This window comes from Mus caroli, unplaced genomic scaffold (assembly GCF_978045245.1).
Source record: "Mus caroli unplaced genomic scaffold, Mus_caroli_1 scaffold_18, whole genome shotgun sequence".
NCBI classification, from domain to species: domain Eukaryota; kingdom Metazoa; phylum Chordata; class Mammalia; order Rodentia; family Muridae; genus Mus; species Mus caroli.
The window spans coordinates 55587400-55605914 of record NW_028227273.1 but is presented as its reverse complement, the minus strand read 5'-3'; the positions used below and the strand labels follow the sequence as shown (position 1 = coordinate 55605914).

The window sequence follows — 18515 nt, the reverse complement described above, 5'->3', positions numbered from 1 at the left end:
AGTTTTCTCTTAATTAGAACTGAGATTATAGAATTACAGATTACAAATTATTGCTTCCCTTGCCAATATTTTTACCTAATTACTGATAGTAAAATCCAGGTCCTCTTTCTTTGGCACAAAGCTCTATATGGACTGATGTGTCTCCTAACCATATCTCATGACATTTCAAATGTGGAATTCAACCCTGGATTCTATATTTATAGCCAATGCATCATGAGGCTTTGCTATTCTTATAACACTAACTTTCTTGATACTTCCTTACTATAGGTGAATTAGACTGCAAGGAATGGCATTGATCAATAAAAGTCACCCAGAAGAGTTTATTCTGCTGGGTTTTGCAGACCGTCCTTGGCTAGAACTTCCTCTCTTTATTATTCTTCTGGTAACATACCCCACAGCCATGATTGGAAACATTGCCATCATTCTCGTGTCTATATTAGACCCCTGTCTCCACAGCCCCATGTATTTCTTCCTCACCAACCTCTCCTTTCTGGACATGTGCTACACCACAAGCATTGTACCTCAGATGCTAACCAACCTTGGAGGCTCCACAAAGACCATCAGCTACATGAGGTGTGTAGTTCAACTTTATTTCTTCCACATAATGGGGGGTACAGAGTGTGTCCTCCTGGCTCTTATGTCCTTTGACAGATATGTGGCCATCTGCAAACCACTGCACTATACCCTCATAATGAATCAGCGCAACTGCATTCTGTTAGTATCCACTGTGTGGCTGACTGGAATTTCCTATGCTGTCTCAGAGGCCACTGTGACACTGCAATTGCCTCTATGTGGCCACAATAAACTGGATCACTTGGTGTGTGAGATTCCAGTTCTGATAAAAACTGCTTGTGGTGAAAAAGAGACTAATGAGCTTGCTCTCTCTGTGGTTTGCATTTTTCTTTTAGCTATTCCTCTGTGTTTAATTCTTGCCTCCTATGCTAGTATTGGACATGCTGTCTTTAAAATCAAATCAATAGAAGGAAGGAAAAAGGCCTTTGGGACATGTTCCTCTCATCTCATTGTGGTTCTCTTGTTCTATGGTCCAGCCATTAGTATGTATCTTCAGCCTCCCTCCTCTATTACAAAAGACCAACCTAAGTTCATGGCTCTCTTCTATGGAGTAGTAACTCCTACACTGAACCCTTTCATCTATACTCTGAGAAATAAGGATGTAAAGGGGGCATTAGGTAACCTGCTCAAGAACATTTTTATGTCAAAATAAAGGCTTGTAGATGTTACATAAAAGCGTTAACAAATTAGAGAATGTTCTGATAACTCATTCCCTGTACCAACCTCATCTTTTTTTGTCATAATATTATAAAACTTGTCTTGTTCCTTTTGTTTCTTCTAATCATGCTAGGCAATGGTTAATCTCGGATAGTTGTAATGAATATGGATATTCTTCTTAGAAAATATATTAAAATGCTTTGTACTTGTACATGCAGAAATGCTTACATTATTAAGTGCTAAAACAGTCATTTAGTTTATAATACAACTACATTGTTCCAAGGCAATTGCCATGAACACCATATAGTAAACATTAATCAATGGCTTTTTAATTTATTACATTTGAAATAACTCTTCAAATTTTTCTAAGTCTTGTGGGAATGTTGACTATACTCTGTCAAGCAGGAACTGCTTTTAATAAACTATTATATAAATTTATAAACTTTATATGTGTGGATTTATTTAATCCTTATTAATTTTTCTTTAATATAAATATGCACTCATGTATTATATATGAGAAATTGAGGGATTTTCATTAAATACCAAAACGATTATTATAAAGATGAAAATATTATTTATTTTATTTTATTTTTGGTTTTTAGAGACAGGGTTTCTCTGTGTAGCCCTGGCTGTCCTAGAACTCACTCTGTAGACCAAGGTGGCCTCAAACTCAGAAATCTGCCTCCCGAGTGCTGGGATTAAAGCCATGCATCACCACACCTGGCCAAAAATATTATTTTATTAAACATTTATTTTAAATATCTTGTCAGCCAGGAGAGGAGATGAAGGAGAGAGGAAATGGGGATTTAGCCATGGAGAGAGAGAGAGAGAGAGAGTCCAAAAGAGACCCTGAGAAAACAGCTTGAGAAAAGAAATCCATTAAAAGCAATTTGGCCTGAGAGGTAGCCATCTTATTTTAGAGGATTAACATTGAGAATTACTGCTCAGTTGTTGCCACTTTAAAACATGTTAAGTATATACAGTGATCCAATCTCAATTATTTTGGAGCTAGCTGAGTAAGACATCAATTAAAAAGCCACTAATAGTTAGCTGTCCTAGATTTCCTAAGTCTGAATCTCCTTGCAGTATTTGAAACAAATTACTTAACTATTGAGTTAGTCCAATGATGGACCATCAGCAATTAGTATCTACCACTAATTTTTTTAAATCATGAAGACTTTGTAACTGATCTCTTCTGATCTGTTCCTTTTGTGGTTGAAATTTTGTTGAGTTATTTAAAAACCCAAAAGTTAATAGAACCTCTTCCCTCTCATTTTTCTGGAGCAATATGTAATCCCCAGCATGGCAGAATTCTTTGTGTTTCCTTAAACATTTTCTCCAAAGTATCTGTGTCAGAATCAGTACACAAAATATCATCCATGTAATGACAAGTAATGGGTTGAGGAACTATCCTATGAATTATTTGTAGTGGTTGTTGCACAAAATATTGACACAAATTTAGACTGTTTAACATTTCCTGTGGCAGAATGTTCCACTGATATGTTTTTATGGATTGAACATTATTATGAGTAGGTGCTGTGAAAGCAAACCTTTCCCTATCTTGTTCATGCAAGTGGACAGTAACAATATTATAATCCTAGGTCATGCCTTAAATAATGAAGAAGTTAAAAAAAAAAATTCTAGTCTCTAACAGCACCACTGGTTGGATTACTCTATTCACTGCTCATAAATCTGCTGACATTCTCCATTTTCTTGATGTCTTTTTTTTTAATAACAAATACAGAAGAATTTCATAGGCTACTAGGCTCTTATGTATATTGAGCCCTCACCTGTCCTTATATCAGCTGCCCAAGTACCTGTAAGTTTTTCTTAGTTATAGACCATTGATCAGTCTACACAGGCTTGTTAGTAAACCATTTTAAGGGTAGAAACACTGGTATTTAACCAGTACTCTTCCACATAAAATTTAGAAACACAGTGTTCTTTATATCCTGTGTTTGGACAATGTGAACATCCTGGAATAGTTTTTAATGACTTATATCAATTCCTTCCCTAAGAAACATCTAATATTTCACCCTTCATTCCATCATGTGCTGTGTCTTAGATTGAGTAATGCACTGTTTTAAAAGATCACTTCCTCATAAATGTATGGCTATGTCAGCCACAAAAGGCATTAATGTTCCTACTTGACCGTCTATTCTCAAACATTTAACCCACATGATGTGTTTATCTAAGATAACTTTCAAATACCTAGAATCTATATACAAACATTTTAAACTAGCCATTCTGAATTCCATCCTTCTTGTGATATGATAGGTACATCAGCTCCCATATCCACCATATATATCTTCTATCTCAGTACCATTTACTTGCCATTTTAATTGTGGCTTAGGTCACTAACAACAGTTTGTCAGAACACACATTTTCCAGTACTTCCAGGACCCTTATTCTTTCTACTTGAGTGGTTTTACACTTGATATAAAGAAACAGTAACAACCGAAAAAACATGTCATCTGTATTAAATTGCAGCTCTCTTTTTTACATAGGCTATAATTTAAATTTCTCATTTGAAATCTTCATCTTTAACTCCCAGGTACAGAATGCATCCTTGCAAAGTCAATCCACTCCTTCCAATATCATCCTTACAGTACCTGAGGACAGGAGTTATTTTATAATATTAAATTTTTGGCAATTGAATGAGAGAGGTGTTTACCTGTGGTAAACAAGTCAAGAGCTCTGCTGCCTCAGTAGTGTACATTAAATCTCTAGTGATGAATGGAAGATTTTTGGTCTGCATGTTACTCCTTGGCAGTAATAGCTCATAATTTTTTTTGCTGCATTGCCCTGAGCTAGGCCCCCAAGGCCATTTTCTCACAGGAAGAGTTTATCTTGAATGTCTTCTTTTAAACCTATATTCATTTGCCCAGTGGCAACCCTGACAGATCACCTATACAAACCTAGAAGCCCAGGCCTTCTTTCTGGTTTTTATTTAGAAAAACCATTGCCCTTACAATGCCTTGTTCACAATTTTGTTGCCAATAATCACATTTGCCACAAGTAAAGCACCAGGAATTTTGAGATCTGATACCTTTGGTAGCTTGGACATTTTGATGTCAGGAACCTTTAACTATAGCTTTGTGGGAAAACTCTGCTAATTAAGGTTAAAGCCTATCATTGCCTGAATGGCTTTCTGGGGCTCTTCACATAATGAAGAACTCCTTTCATTAAGTGTGTCTCCTTCTTTAACCTTATCTGGTGTATTCTAATTCCCCACACCCGCTTCTACCCGAGGAATGTTATGTAGCCTCAACTAATTTATAGGATAAATTTCCTTCCTCCTCTAAAATCCTATTCAACCAGCTCCTTAGATTCCTGAAATGTTTCCCCATGATAATCAGGTATGCCATGTACCCTAAAGCCCCAGCCATTGACCTTTGCCTATCCTGAAAGTACCTCAAAATTTTATAAGCTTTTAATGACCCTAAATAAAATTGATATATCTACTGACAAGTTATCTCTGTGTGGTCATGCACTGTATGTACTTACAGGGCTTCTGAACCTCCTGTTCAATATCTCTGCTCCCAGTGCCCTCATGGAGTATATCAGACCCCAAACTCCAAGAGCAGATAAACCCACATAGCTTAGCCTATTATATTAAAAGGGTGCATTTTAGAACCAATATTTGTCATATCCCTTATTAACTCATTCATATTTGCTACCAGTTGTTTTAATGATCTAGTAACTTTTTACATTCAGTATTTGGATTTTCAAACACCCAGTTCCCTAACAACACTTGGCTTGTGTGAGATCTTGTTTGACTTTGTTCACAGCTGAGACTAACCTTTGTAAAAATTCAGTAAAGGCTTTGCCAGAGCCTTATATATTTGTAAATGAGGTGGAATGCTTTCCTGGCCTCTAACTTTGCCTCAAGCTCTTAAAGACACTAAGTGGCATTATTCTATAGTAGCATCTAAAAATTGAATCTATTATATATCAGACTACCACCATTCACCTAGCAACTGGTATTTTCTTATATTCATTCCCTTCAATCTACTTCACTGTTAAATATTTGTGGCTTATTCCCCCCACCATATTACCCATTGCAGTTGGTGACCAGTCTTGAGTATATCTTACCTATCTCTTCCAGTTTGGTGGAATAATTCTATTTTGAGTAGCTCAGTTACTTAGAATTTGTTTCAGATAAGGCAAGTGCATCCCACATGAAATCATGGCCTTTGTAAACTGCCTTAAATCTACAATTTCTATTGGAGACTACTTTAGTTTGTCATAACTTTGTTCCACATCATTAGCAGGCATGTGCTGTATGACTGGCAAAGTTGATGATGATCCCACAACACCAAGCCTCCCTTCTTCTAATTCTGGTGGCACAACTGGTTCTAACCCTTTTTTGAAACAGGCTGTTTAATCATACTGTCCTCCTAATATTTCTGATTTTCTTTGACTCAACCTCCCTCCTGACCAGTTTCTTTTCTTCTTTTCTCCTGTAGGAAACTCCCATTATCTTGCTGAAATGCTGGTGCAGGGATGTTTTGTTCCATCTTTTCTAGTGTCCCTTGCCTCTCAAGTGCTTCCATCTTCACCTGTAAACTATCCAGTTGCCCAGCCAATTCTGCAACCCTTTCAGAAGAGAGTAGGGTGACCACTTTTGTTTTCCTATTTCAGCCATTTTGTTTGTTTGTTTCTAAGCACTTACATTTCTACCTGCAATTTTTCCAAGTGCTCATCCATTTCCCAAAATTTTTTTTGAAACAAAACAAAAAAGAAAGAATAAGAAAGAAAAAAAACAAAACAAAAAACAAACAAACAACAACAACAACAACAAAACCCCAGAAAATCCCCTCTTTGAGCAGAACTAAGAATATCCCAGTGGTTACAGCCACAATACATTTTTTAATGTCATCATGAAAAAAAATCCATTCTTTCGACCCCTGCCAATTTCTCTATGGCACTTTAAATCAAATTTTCCATTTTTATCCTTAACATTCATGCACCAGTTGTATCTGCTCTTTCAATTTTGTGGGTTCTTCTTATCCCTACCCTTTATTCCCCATTTTTATACCTAACCCTAGAAAGGAGAGAAACTAAGATTGAGGGGAGAGAGTTATTAGGAATTCCACCAATTCTAATTTTCTTTCATTTGTTTCTTCATTGACCACAGCTACTAACAAACCAAAATCACGCTCTCTAAATGACCAATAATCACCCACACCTACATTTTGGGGCCCTAGTATTTATATACACTCTGAAATTTTCAGAAAATTCTAAACACCACACAATCACAGAAACTATCTGCAGATGTCAAAACCATGCCTTGGCCAAGGTACGAGGCAAACTAGTCTGATGGTCAGTCTGAAGCACCCAGAGATTCCTATGACTGGGATTAACAAAAATATGTTCTGATAATATTTATGTGTTTTTTTTTTAACAAACCAAAATTCCAAAATTGTCACTACAAATTTTCAACACAATTTATTCACAATTCAGTGAGCATCATTACCATTGTCTTTTACATTCCTCAGCAGCAGCTACCTTTTTTCTGACTTCATGCTGTGTGCTAGACACTGCAGTTTGTTTCCCACACATTTTCACTCTGTCCCCAGCTACAATTTGATTGTGCCTTATCATCACTATTAGTGTTTGTAGATGCAAGATCTCATGTAACTCAGGCTGGCTTTGAACTCACTGTTTAGCTGAGGACTACCTGGAACACCTGACCCTACTGTCCCTTCCTTTCAGGGTCTAAAATCATAGGTTTCACCTCAAAGTTTCTGCAGTGCTGAGCTCCAGCCGGGGACCTAACACTTGCTAGGTAATCAGTCTGTCAACTGCTTCATCGCTAGCCTCACTTTGCATTTTATTTTATCATTATTTCTATTTCACAGAATGGAGAATATGAAGCCCAGCAGCTATGAAGAAACATAATATAATGGGCAGAGACAGAAAGACAAAGGCACTTTAGATCCCATATGCTAGTCTAGCAGCTACCATGGTGTATAGATAGACACAGAGACAAATTCGAATCACAGCACGTCTATGTCTATGCACTAACTATAAAGAGATTGCACTGTGTAGAGTGGGTTTACTACCGAGTTTAATGCCTTGGGATCAACTGCTCATTCTCTCTACTTCCTTACATATGAAACAAACAAGGTTTGTTTTTATACTTATGACCTTTTTGTCTGTTTTATTTAAGGGGGTGAAGGAAGATCATAAAGGACAATTTTGGGATACATTGTGGGAAGGCATGTCTCTGTATACTCAATTGTTAATTCTGAACCCACAGAGAGCTAAATGCTGCCAGGATCTTGGTATTGTTTCTTCCTTACTAGCTAGAGGCAATCTAGACTTGTATCTGAATGATTATAATAAAGATCTGATGGTCAAATAGCCTGGCAAGAAGTAGAAGGCAGATCTTTCAAAAGAGAGGGTCAGGGGCATCTGGGAGAAGAAAGAAGTGGTAGGAGATTCGTTAGATGATACAGAGGTTAAGGATTGACCGGAGTAGAGCAGAGCAGAGCAGAGCAGAGAGGTAGACCTAGCCATGGGGCAGGATGTAGTCCCAGGGTTGGTCAGGTAAAAGCTAGATGGCTGGCTGGGAGACTGCCTTACAAAAAGGCTCAAGCTTAAAATATTAAAAAGTTTCTGAGTCATAATTTATACTGCTGGTGAGTCTTAAAGTCCCACTATAGGACAGATTAGGAATCTGGAGTTTGAAGTATAAAGGGGGTTCTGAGTGGACATACAGAGGAAGAAAAGGCACACCATGCAGAAGGAACAAATCATTAGTTTGGAGTCATGGGTATGTCAGGATTGCAGAAGGACAAAGGATGAGAGCAACCTGGAAGATGAGGCTGTGGGGAGGTGGAAGCATATCCCAAGTGTGATCAGACCTTAGGGGGAACTTGTCTTTATCCCAGGAAGGTAGAGAGAGACATTGCAGAGTTAAGCTCAGATGTGATAGGTCAGAACTAAGATCCCAAGCCAAAATTTCAACAGCATTGTGCTGAGGGTTTATTTCCCAGGAGATGGGAGTCTCATAGCAGTTTCAGGGACTCCAACAAAGGTTATCCTTTTCCTTTAGCAATTCAGAGAGCTCATATATACCAGGCAGCCCTTGAGGTTTCTGAAAAACTTGGCTGATGCCAGAATGAGTATCCCCATAACTGGACAGGGTCTTAGCTTCCCCTAATCCACTGTCAGATGGAGAAGCCACTGATGATGAGTTCTTATCTCCTCTGCCCCTTAGCCGAAAAACATCTATGGTTTCTTTATTAGAAAGGCATTCAGGTCATATGGGCCTATGAGTGCATGTAGGACTACCATTGCTGCTCAGAGGAACCTGCCCAGAACCCTCAGGACACAGAAACTGAGGAGTTGCCTGGGACAGGAGTCTTCCAGTTTCTGTCTGCTCCCAGAGCTGATCCTGTACAACATAGCTACATACAGAAATTCCAACAGAAAAAGGCTGAACTCCCAGGAGTGCCTACACACCTGCGAACACAGACCAGTAAGAACACCACTTCTTTCCAAATTCCTGGCCCAAGAGGAACCCTCCCAGAGCCAGCAGAACACAGGACCCAAGGATCAGATGGGGACAGGATCTTTCTGGCTTCTGTCTGCATACCACAGCTGACCACAGCGCTCCATATGTAATTTCTCCCAGAGAGAACTCCAGACTTCTAGGAGTACTGAGGCCCAGAATTGCAGGATAGATAAGCCACAGTCAGATACAGCAAGAAGAGCTAACACAAGAGATAACCAGATGATGGAAAGCAAACAGAAGATAAGCAAACAGAAGCAACAGAGCTTCTTTTTTTATTATTGATTTTTATGAGATATTTTCTTTATATACATTTCAAATTTCAAATGCTATCCCGAAAGTTCCCTATACCCTCCATTCCTCCTGCTCCCCTACATACCCACTCCCACTTCTTGGCCCTGGCATTCCCCTGTACTGGGGTGTATAAAGTTTGCAATACCAAGGAGCCGCTCTTCCCAGTGATGGCCGACTAGGCCATCTTCTGCTACATATGCAGCTAGAGATACCAGCTCAAGGGGTACTGGTTAGTTCATATTGTTGTTCCACCTATAGGGTTGCAGACCCCTTCATATCCTTGGGTGCTGTCTCTAGCTTCTCCACTGGGGACCCTGTGTTCCATCTTACGGATGACGGTGAGAATCCACTTCTGTATTTGCCAGGCATTGGCATAGCCTCATACGAGACAGCTCTAACAGGGTCCCCTCAGCAAAATCTTTCTGGCATATTCAATAGTGTCTGAGTTTGGTGGCTGATTATGGGATGGATCCCCAGGTGTGGTAGCCTCTGGATAGTCCATCCTTTCATCTTAGCTCCAAACTTTGTCTCTGTAACTTCTTTCATGGGTATTTTGTTCCCTATTCTAAGGAGGAATAAAGTATCCACCCATTGGTCTTCCCTCTTCTTCTTTTTTTTTTTTTTTTTTTTTTTTTTTGGTTTTTCGAGACAGGGTTTCTCTGTATAGCCCTGGCTCTCCTGGAACTCACTCTATAGACCAGGCTGGCCTCAAACTCAGAAATCCACCTGCCTCTGCCTCCCAAGTGCTGGGATTAAAGGCGTGCGCCACCACGCACAGCTATGGTCTTCCCTCTTCTTGATTTTTCTGTGTTTTGCAAATTGTATCTTGGGTGTTCTATGTTTCTGGGCTAATATTCACTTATCAGTGAGTGCATATCTAATGACTTGTTTTGTGATTAGATTACCTCACTAAGGATGATATCCTCCAGCTACATCCATTTGTCCAAGAATTTCATAAATCCATTATTTTTAATAGCTGATTAGTAACCCATTGTGTAAATGTACCATATGGATACAGATCCATTATTGTGTTGAGGGACATCTTTTTCCTTTCCAGCTTCAGGCTATTATAAATAAGGCTGCTATGAGCATAGTGGAGCATGTGTTCTTATTACCAGTTGGAACTACTTCTGGGTATATGCCCAGGAGAGGTATTGCTGGATCTTAAGGTAGTATTATGTCCAATTTTCTGAGGAGCCTCCAGACTGACTACCAGAGTGGTTTTACAAACTTGCAATCCCACCAGCAGTGGAAGACTGTTCCTCTTTCTCCACATCCTTGCCAGCATCTGCTGTCACCTGAATGTTTGATCTTAGACATTCTGACTGGTTTGAGGTGGAATCTCAAGGTTGTTTTTATTTGCATTTCCCTGATGATTACGGATGTTGAACATTTTTTCAGGTGCTTTTAAGCCACACGGTATTCCTCAGTTGAGAATTCTTTGTTTAACTCTGAACCCCATTTTTTTAATGGAGTTATTTGAATTTCTGGAGTCCAGCTTCTTGAGCTCTTTGTATATACTGGATATTAGTCCCCTAACAGATTTAGGATTGGTAAAGATCCTTTCCCAATCTCTTGGTGGCCTTTTTGTCTTATTGATAGTGTCTTTGCCTTACAGAAGCTTTGCAATTTTATGAGGTCCTATTTGTCAATTCTTGATCTTATAGCACAAGCCATTTCTGTTTTGTTTAGGAATTTTTCCCCTGTGCCCATATCTTCAAGGCTTTCCCCCACTTTATCCTCTATTACTTTCAGTGTCTCTGGTCCTTTGTGTAGGTCTTTGATCCACTTAGACTTGAGCTTTGTACAAGGAGATGAGAATGGATCAATTCACATTTCTCTACATGATAACCACCAGTTATGCTCTCTTTTTTCTACTGGATGTTTTAGCTCCCTTGTCAAAGATCAAGTGGCCATAGGTGTGTGGATTCATTTCTGGGTCTTCAATTCTTTTCCATTGATTTACCTGACTGTCATTGTACCAGTACCATGCAGTTTTATCACAATTGCTCTGTAGTACAGCTTAATGTCAGGCATGGTGATTCTACCAGAGGTTCTTTTATTGTTGAGAATAGTCTTTGCTATCCTAGGTTTTTTATTTTTCCAGATGAATTTTCAAATTGGCCTTTCTATCTCAGTGAAGACTTGGGTTGGAATTTTGATGGGGATTTCATTGAATCTGTAGATTGCTTTTGGCAGGATAGCCCTTTTTAGTATATTAATCCTGCCAATCCATAAGCATGGGCGATCTTTCCATATTCTGAGATCTTCTTTAATTTCTTTCTTCAGACTTGAAGTTCTTATCATACAGATCTTTCACTTCATTAGTTAGAGTCACACCAAGGTATTTTATATTATTTGTGACTATTCTTAAGGGTGTTGTTTCCCTAATTTCTTTCTCAGTCTGTTTATCCTTTGTGTAGAGAAAGGCCATTTATTTATTTGAGTTAATTTCATATCTAGCTACTGCACTGAAGCTGTTTATCTAGTTTAGGAGCAATAGAAATTCTTGAACAGGGTCCCTTCTGGTCTTCATCCTCAGCCAGGAGGCAGAGCTGACCCTCATTCCTCTGTGCACCTTCCCCACCAGAGGAGAGTTGGCCTCCAGGGAGTGATCTGACCTCCAGGACACAGGAGAGAGCTGGTCTCCCAGGAGTGCTGACAGAGGCTAACAGACTCATAGTAGGAACTAACTCCAGCCAGAGACATCTAGAACATCTAACACCAGACATAACCATATGGCAATAGGGAAACGTAAGAATCTTACTAAAAGAAACCAAGACCACTCAGCATCATCAGAACCAAGTACTCCCACCACAGTGAGTCCTAGATACACAAACACACTGAAACAGCAAGATTCAGATTTAAAATCATATCTTATGATGATGGTAGAGGATTTTTAAGAAGGACATCAATAACTCCCTTAAAGAAATACAGGAGAACACAGCTAAATAAGTAAAAGTCCTTAAAGTGGAAACACAAAAATCCCTTAAAGAATTACAGGAAAACACAACCAAACAGGTGAAGGAATTGAACAAAACCATCCATGATCTGAAAAGGGAAGTAGAAACAATAAAGAAACCACAAAGGGAAACACTTGTGGCGATAGACACCCTAGGAAAGAAAACAGGAGCCATAAACGTGAGCATCAGCAACAGAATACAAGAGATGGAAGAGAGAATCTCAGATGTAGAAGATTCCATAGAAAACATGGAAACAACTATTAAAGAAAATGCAAAATGCAAAAAGATCTTAACTCAAAGCATCAAAGAAATCCAGGACACAGTGAGAAGACCAATTCTAAGGATAATAGGTATAGATGAGAATGAAGATTTTTAACTTAAAAGGCCAATAAATACCTTCAACAAAACTATAGAAGAAAACTTCCCTAACATAAAGAAAGTGATGTCCATGAGCATACAGGAAGTCTACAGAACTCCAAATAGACTGGACCAGAGAAGAAATTCCTCCTGACACAGAATAATCAGAAAAACAAATGCACTAAATAAAGGCAGAATATTAAAAGCAGTAAGGGTCAAAGGTCAAGTAATATATAAAGGCAGACCTATTATAATTACATCAGATTTCTCACCAGAGACTATGAAAGCCAGAAGATACTGGAAAGTTGTTATACAGATTCTAAGAGAACACAAATGCCTACCCAGCCTACTGTACCCAGCAACTCTCAATTGCCATAGTTGGAGAAACCAAGATATTCCATGAAAAAAAAAAAAAAACAAAAAAAACCCAAAGTCACACAATATATTTCCACAAATCCAGTCCTTCAAAGGATAATAATAGGAAAACAAAAAAACAAAAAAACAAAAAAACAAGAAGGGAAACTAAGCCCTAGATAAAGCAATAAAGTAATCCTTCAGCAAACCAAAAAGAAGATAGCCACAAGAACAGAATCCCAACTCTAAGAACAAAAATAACAGAAAGCAACAATTACTTTCCCTTAGTATCTATTAATATCAATGGATGCAATTCCCCAATAAAAGGACATAGACTAACAGACTGGCTAAATAAACAGGACCCAACATTTTGCAGCAAATAGGCAATCCACTTCAGGGAAAAAGACAGACACTACATCAGAGTAAAAGACTGGAAAACAAAATTCCAAACAAATAGTCCCGAGAAACAAGCTGTAGTAGCCATTCCAATATTGATTAAAATCGACTTCCAACCCAAAAAGTTGGAAAAAAAAAAAAAAAGACAAGGAGGGGCACTTCATACCCATCAAAGGTAAAATTTTCCAAGATGAACTCTTAATTCTGAATATCTATGCTCCAAATGCAAGGGCATCCACATTCATTAAAGAAACTTTAGTAAAGCTCAAAGCACACATTCCACACACAATAATAGTGGGAGACTTTAACACCCCACTCTCATCAATGGAGAGATTTTGAAAACAGAAATTAAACAGAGACACACTGAAACTAATGGAAGTTATGAAACAAGTGGATTTAAGAGTTATCTACAGAATATTTTATCCTAAAAAAAAAAAAAAGATCTACCTTCTTCTCAGCACCTCATGATACCTTATTCAAAACTGATCATATAATTGGTCACAAAACAGGCCTCAACAGATACAAAAATTTTGACATAATCTCATGTATCCTGTCAGATCACCATGGACTAACGATGATCTTCAATAACAACATAAATAATAGAAAGTCAACATGCATGTGCAAGTTAAACGTCACTCTACTCAATGATAATTAGGTCAAGGAAGAAATATTGAAATTAATGACTTTTTAGAATTTAATGAAAATGAAACCACAACGTACCCAAATGTATGGGACACAATGAAAGCAGTCCTAAGAGGCTCATAGCTCTGAGTGCCGCCAAAAAGAAAGTGGAGAGACCATACACTAGCAACTTAAAATTCACCCAAGAGGAGTAGATCTTAGGAAATAAATCTCAGGGTTGAAATCAACCAAGTGGAAACAAAAAGAACTATGCAAAGAATCAGCCAAATTAGGAGCTGTTTCTTTGAGAAATTAAAAAAGATAGATAAACTTTACTAACTAGAGGGCACAGGGACAGTATCTAAATAACAAAATCAGAAATGAAAGGGAGACATAACAACAGAAAGAGAGGAAATCCAAAAAAATCATCAGATTCTAGTACAAAAGCCTATACCAACAAAACTGCAAAACCTGGATGAAATGGACAATTTCCTAGATAGACAACATGTACCAAAGGTAAATCAGGATCAGATTAACGATCTAAACAGTCCCATATCCCCTAAAGAAATAGAAGCAGTCATTGATAGTCTCCCAACAAAAACAACAACAAAAAGCCCAGGGCCAGCTGGGTTTAGTGCAGAGTTCTATCAGACCTTCAAAGAAGACCTAATTCCAATTCTCCTAAAACTATTTCACAAAAGTAGGAACAGAAGGTACTCTACCCAATTCATTCTGTGAAGCCACAATTAATCTGATACCTAAACCACATAAAGACCCAACAAAGTATGAGAACTTCAGACCAATTTCCCTTATGAATATTGATGTTAAAATACTCAATAGAATCCTTGCAAACCTAATCCAAGAACACATCAAGATGATCATCCATCATGAACAAATAGGCTTCATCCCAGGGATCCAGGGATGGTTTAATATACAGAAATCCATCAGTGAAATCCTCTATATAAAGACTTTAAGACAAAAACCATATGATCATCTCATTAGATGCTGAGAAATCATTTGACCATATCCAATACCCATTCATGATAAAAGTCTTGAAAGATCAACAATTCAAGGCCCACACCTAAGCATAAGAAAAGCAATATACAGCAAACCTGTAGCCAACATCAAACTAAATGGAGAGTAACTTGAATTAATCCCACTAAAATCAGGGAGAAGACAAGGCTGCCCACTTTCTCTCTACCTATTCAATATAGTATTCAAAGTCTTAGCCTAGCAATTAGACATCAAAAGGAGAACAAGGGGATACAAATTGGAAAGGAAGAAGTCAAAATATCACTATTTGCAGATTATATGATAGTATATATAAGTGACCCTAAAAATTCCTCCAGAGAACTCCTAAATCTGATAAACAACTTCACTTCAGTAGCTGGATATAAAATTAACTCAACCAAATCAGTGGCCTTTCTCTACACGAAGGATAATCAGGCTGAGAAAGAAATTAGAGAAATATCACCTTTGACAATAGTCACAAATAATATAAAATACCTTGGTGTGAGTCTAACTAAAGGAAGTGAAAGATTGTTATGATAAGAACTTCAAGTGTCTTAAGAAAGAAATCAAAGAAGATGGAAAGATCTCCCATGCTCATGGATTGGCAGGATTAATACAGTAAAAATTGCCATCTTGCTGAAAGAAATCTACAGATTCAATGCAATCCCCATCAAAATTCCAACTCAATTCTTCACAAATTTAGAAATTGCAATTTGCAAACTCATCTGTTAAAACTTAGGATAGCAAAAGCTACCCTCAAGATTAAAAGAACCTGTAGTGGAATCACCATGCCTGATCTCAAGCTGTACTACAGAACAATTGTGATAAAAAACTTCATGGTACTGGTACAGCGACAGACAGGTAGATCAATGGAATAGAATTGAAGACCCAGAAATGAACCCACATACCTATGGTCACTTGATCTTTGACAAAGGAGCTAAAACCATCGACTGGGAAAAAGACAGCAAATGGTTCTGGCTCAACTGGCAGTTATCCTGTAGAAGAATGCTAATTGACCCATTCTTATCTCCTCGTACAAAGCTCAAGGCTAAGTGGATCAAAGACCTACACATAAGACTAAGTTGATCAAGGAACTTCCCATAAAACCAGAGACACTGAAACTTATAGAGGAGAAAGTGGAGAAGAGCCTCAAAGATATGAGCACAGGGGAAAAATTCCTGAACAGAACACCAGTCGCCTAATGCTGTAATATCAAGAATTGACAAATAGGACCTCATAAAATTGCAAAGCTTCTGTAAGGCAAAGGGCACTGTCAATAAGACAAAAAGACAACCAACAGATTGGGAAAAGATCTTTACCAATTCTAAATCTGACAGAAGACTAATATCCAATAGAGATAAAGAACTCAAGATGTTGGACTCCAGAAAACCAAATAACCCTATTCAAAATGTGGCACAGAGCTAAACAAAGAATTCTCAACTAAGAAATACTGAATGGCTGAGAAGCACCTAGAAAGATGCTCAACATCCTTAATCATCAGGGAAATGCAAATCAAAACAACCCTGAGATTCCACCTCACACCCGTCAGAATGGCTAAGATTAAAAATTCAGATGACAGCAGATGCTGGCGAGGATGTGGAGAAAGAGGAACACTCCTCTATTGTTAGTGGGATTATAAGCTGGGAAAACCACTCTGGATATTAGTTTGTGGTTCCTCAGATAATTGGAAGTAGACTTCTGGAAGATCCAGCAATACCACTCCTGGGCATATACCCAGAAGATGTTCCAGTTTGTAATAAGGGCACATGCTCCACTATGTTCATATCAGCCTCATTTATAATAGCCAGAAGCTGGAAAGAACCTAGATGTCCCTCAACAGAGGAATGGATGCAGAAAATGTGGTACATGAGCTTAGGTGGAGGGTAGGACTTTGTTGAGATATTTAGGGTTGCTGTAAAACAAAAGGTTTACTTATCTAAGACTAAGTTACTATATTGTTGTAGCTGACCTGCCTCTGTGATGTCCGAGGTCAAGCACCTCTTCTTCAAGCCACAGGGTGTTAAGTAAATAGCCTTGTCTATCTCAGCAGGAACTGCTGGGCTCTAACTTTCAGCCTGCTAGTCAGAAGTTGCAAGAAGAGAAGACACTTAGAGAAGTGATTATAAAGTTTATTACTAAGTTGTAAAAATTTTCCTATGAAATCTATCGAAGGGGAAAAACTGAAAGATCCTAAGTGGGGAAAAAGAAATATTCTGTAAGTGGGGAAAGGGAAAAGATTCTAGTGTAAGTGTGGAAAGGCAAAAAGGTCTCCTCTATTGATGATTCTCTATTGATAATTATTGTGCTTCTCTTTGTCCTCAGTACTTACACATTTTTCAGAATACATGATCATACGTTACAAAGTTCATTACAAGTTCACACAAAAAATCAAATCATAAATTGAAATAGAAGTTTATAATGGCAACTGTTTACATGTGTAACTTAGGAATAATTATCTGGCTAAACATCCATCACCTGTCTGAGCTCCACAGGTTCACTGAAGGTTTAAAACCATAACTAAGCTATTAGTGAAGTTTTGTATAGATAAAGCAGTCAATATTTTATCTTCTCTCCTAACACCTAATAATAAATCTTTAGTTCCCTTTTATTGACCTTTGGTTAATTGTTTTACAACCTATTGGAATGTACTGTGGGTAGGGGAAAGTCTGGTTACCATCTAAAAGCAATTAACTGGAGACTCTTGGGAGAATGACAGAGTTCTCATTGCAGCTTTGACTATTCAGAAAATGACCTAATAGCAGTCCCATTAATAAAAGAGCTTAATAATCACACATATAATTTTAGGAATTCTTATAGGATCATCATTAAGACTTAAGTCATCTATTTGTCAATATAGCATCACTACAAGATAATACATCTTCGTGGATCTTCAGAGATCTTCTTCAAAGGGGGTACTCCTACTTAGTGATTGTTATATATGTTTAATAATAACAGGAAAAGCATATTAATAGCAGGAATCTTTCCTAAATTTAGTCCCTCACAGCCTTGCTTAATGAGAACTCACCTATTGCAGATTACATAATAATCCGAGGCAGGCCACTTCAGAATGATCACCTGCTACTTATTAGCTTGTCCCATTATGGCTCCTGACACACACATACATATAGACAAACAGACATCTACTTTTGCGTGGATAGATGGACAGATGGATGGATGGATGGATAGGGCTGAATTGCCTAAATCAAACCAATCAACAAACAACTTTTTTTCTGGTCTTTTTATACCTTTTTTGACAAAAAGTTCTTTAGAAAATTACCTTTGAGATCAAATGTTACATAGAACGGGAGCTGCAGATGGATGTTGATTTTAAGTTCAAAGCAGTGTCTCACTCTTTTTATTTGTTGTATGTTCAGAGTAACAGTCTTTTCATAGCCTTGCCATATCAAAGCACACACTCATAACTTAATCCTTGGACTTAAATGATTTTCCTTCAAAACAAATTTGACCCAAGTCTATTTTTCTTTTTCATGTAATTATGAAAGCTTGTTGTATTTCTTTTTCTTTCTTTTCTTTTCTTTTCTTTTCTTTTCTTTTCTTTTCTTTTCTTTTCTTCTTCTTCTTCTTTTTTTTTTTAATTTTATTTATTTTTTTTTTTGAGACAGGGTTTCTCTGTACAGCCCTGGCAGTCCTGGAACTCACTTTGTAGAACAGGCTGGCCTCAAACTCAGAAGTCTGCCTGCCTCTGCCTCTCAACTCATTGTATTTCTTATTATGCAGAGTTTACTTACTACTATGAGGAATGGAAC

The 18515-nt window shown here is 37.8% G+C and overlaps 1 protein-coding gene across 1 annotated transcript; it reads left to right on the top strand.

The window, feature by feature from the left end:
* Positions 1-286: 286 nt before the first annotated feature.
* Positions 287-1225, top strand: LOC110284146 (olfactory receptor 2B11-like). Its single transcript, XM_021149805.1, has one exon. It carries the CDS (start codon positions 287-289, stop codon positions 1223-1225), a length of 939 nt encoding a protein of 312 aa, XP_021005464.1.
* The last annotated feature ends 17290 nt before the right edge of the window (positions 1226-18515 follow it).